At 33.5% G+C, this 1,916-nt stretch overlaps 1 protein-coding gene across 1 annotated transcript in view; it reads left to right on the top strand.

The window, feature by feature from the left end:
- Positions 1-1,706: 1,706 nt before the first annotated feature.
- The window catches only part of LOC108742877 (Y+L amino acid transporter 2-like), a 57,022-nt gene continuing 56,812 nt past the window's right edge, over positions 1,707-1,916 (top strand). The window contains exon 1 of the mRNA XM_025979967.1: positions 1,707-1,782. Within this exon, the coding sequence (XP_025835752.1) occupies positions 1,707-1,782 (76 nt within the window). The remainder of the gene's footprint in view (positions 1,783-1,916) is intronic.

The raw sequence follows: 1,916 nt of genomic DNA, 5'->3' as shown, positions 1-1,916 counted from the left end.
TACACACTACAAACTATCTCAGACTATTGAGGGAAAATTTGTTGTTGTTGTCACACCCTCGGCGGGAATCGAACCTGGGACCTTTGACTTTACGCATCAATCCTTTGACCATTAGGCTACGAGAGATCACAACAGCAAAAACGACAAACCGTACTCAAAGGTTACTAATCTGTCGAATTAATTTAATTATATTAATACTATCTATATGAAACACTTTGATATGTAATAGTGGTTAATATATCAACTATTAATGTGAAAATTCGTTTTCAACTTATACCAACTATAAATTAGCTCAAATTTATGAAGAAAAGTTTGTTGCTGTTGTCACACCCTCGCCGGGAATCGAACCCGATACCTTTGGCTTTACCCACCAATGCTCTGACCACTAAGCTAAGTACGGTTTGTCGTTGTTGCTGTTTTCTCCTGCCATTAACCTCCTCATTAATCTGAGGTAGTTTATTGTAGGTAAAAAAAATTGAAAATGAATTTTCACATTAATATTTGATATTAACCACTAGGGAAATGCGAAGATTAGGTCAGGATAGGAAAGAGTGGAGGCGCGTGTCCAAACAGTCTTAGGACTGACGACCTTATGATGAAGATTAGCCATCGTTGAAGGTCAAATACTAAAAGTATGTATCAGTAAAAGTCGATGTCGACATCTGATATCTCTTGAACGTTTTGATTGAAAATAAGAAGAAATTTATATATGTATATTCATTGGTTGACGTTGGTTGTTTCGTAAAGAGTTTCGGCTTGAAAGTGTGGTTTGAGGTGGATTATGAGTAATGAGATTAGGTGGTTGATGTAATGGTTGAAGCGGAGTCGGAGGTTTAATCGAAAGGACGTGTTTGGTGAAAGAAGTTATAAAGGATTTGAGTGATTTTTGTGGTTTTAAAAAATAGTGTACCTAAGCAATGGAATTATGATGTCTGTTTGGTCTTCAAGAGGTTGTCCGAAGAAAAATTTAAAGAGGATAGTATAAACAGTGAGTTGCTCAAAGACAGAAACAACCAGTGGTACACTGAAAGTGGAAACAATTGAAAAAGAAAGTTAAAAATTTGGTTGATGGCAGAAACCAGAAGGATTAAAATAAAAAAAGAAAAGTGTATAGACCGCAACAAGAAAATAAGGAATATTAAAAAAACAATTATAGAAAAACTTGAGAGTGAAATGAATTTAATGGATATATTAGGGAAATTACTAGAATAAATAATGAAGTAAGAGAACCAGAAAAAATGGAAAGACAATGAAAAAAAAACAAAAAAAGGGGAACAGAAGAAAAATGAAGAAACTTTAAACGGAAGCTATATAAAATGCAGGAAGGAAGCAAAAGTATAAAGGAAAAAATGAAAAAATTAGAGAATGAGCATAGTATAAAATTATAGGAACTAGAAAAAAGATTGGACAAACAAAATGAAGAAAGTAATAAGGAATAGTTTAAGGGGAAAAACAACAATTTGAAAGTAGAAGTAGAGGAAATGGTACTAGATGAGCTGAAGATAGAAAAGAATGTAGAGAAACAAGAAAAGGAGCAAAAAAGTGAATAAGGAGATTGGTAATGGAACTGGAAAGAAAATAAGGGAAGAGATAAACCTGCTGTTTTTTGAAACAGAATTAGAGGAAAATAAAGAGAAGAGGGTGTTTGAAAGATTTATAAGGGAGATTATGGGAAGGAAAGTTATAAAGAAGGTATATGGGGAAAAATGAAGAAGTGGGAAGAGAAGTTGCAAGGGGTTAAAAACAGTAGAAGGTTGAGGAGGAAGAAGGTTTATATAGAAGGTGATATGACTATGGAAGAGATAAGAATAAAGAAGATGTTGGAACAAATGGTAAAAAAGAGGAAAAAGAATTTGATATATCTAACACTAGGGCGGCTTTTATTCTATCTAAAAGCGAAGAAAAGATTTTTGCCA

Source organism: Agrilus planipennis, unplaced genomic scaffold (genome assembly GCF_000699045.2).
Source record: "Agrilus planipennis isolate EAB-ADULT unplaced genomic scaffold, Apla_2.0 scaffold419, whole genome shotgun sequence".
In the NCBI taxonomy this organism is placed as follows: Eukaryota; Metazoa; Arthropoda; class Insecta; order Coleoptera; family Buprestidae; genus Agrilus; species Agrilus planipennis.
Note: the sequence above shows the minus strand (reverse complement) of the source record. Positions and strands in the feature narration are given on the sequence as shown.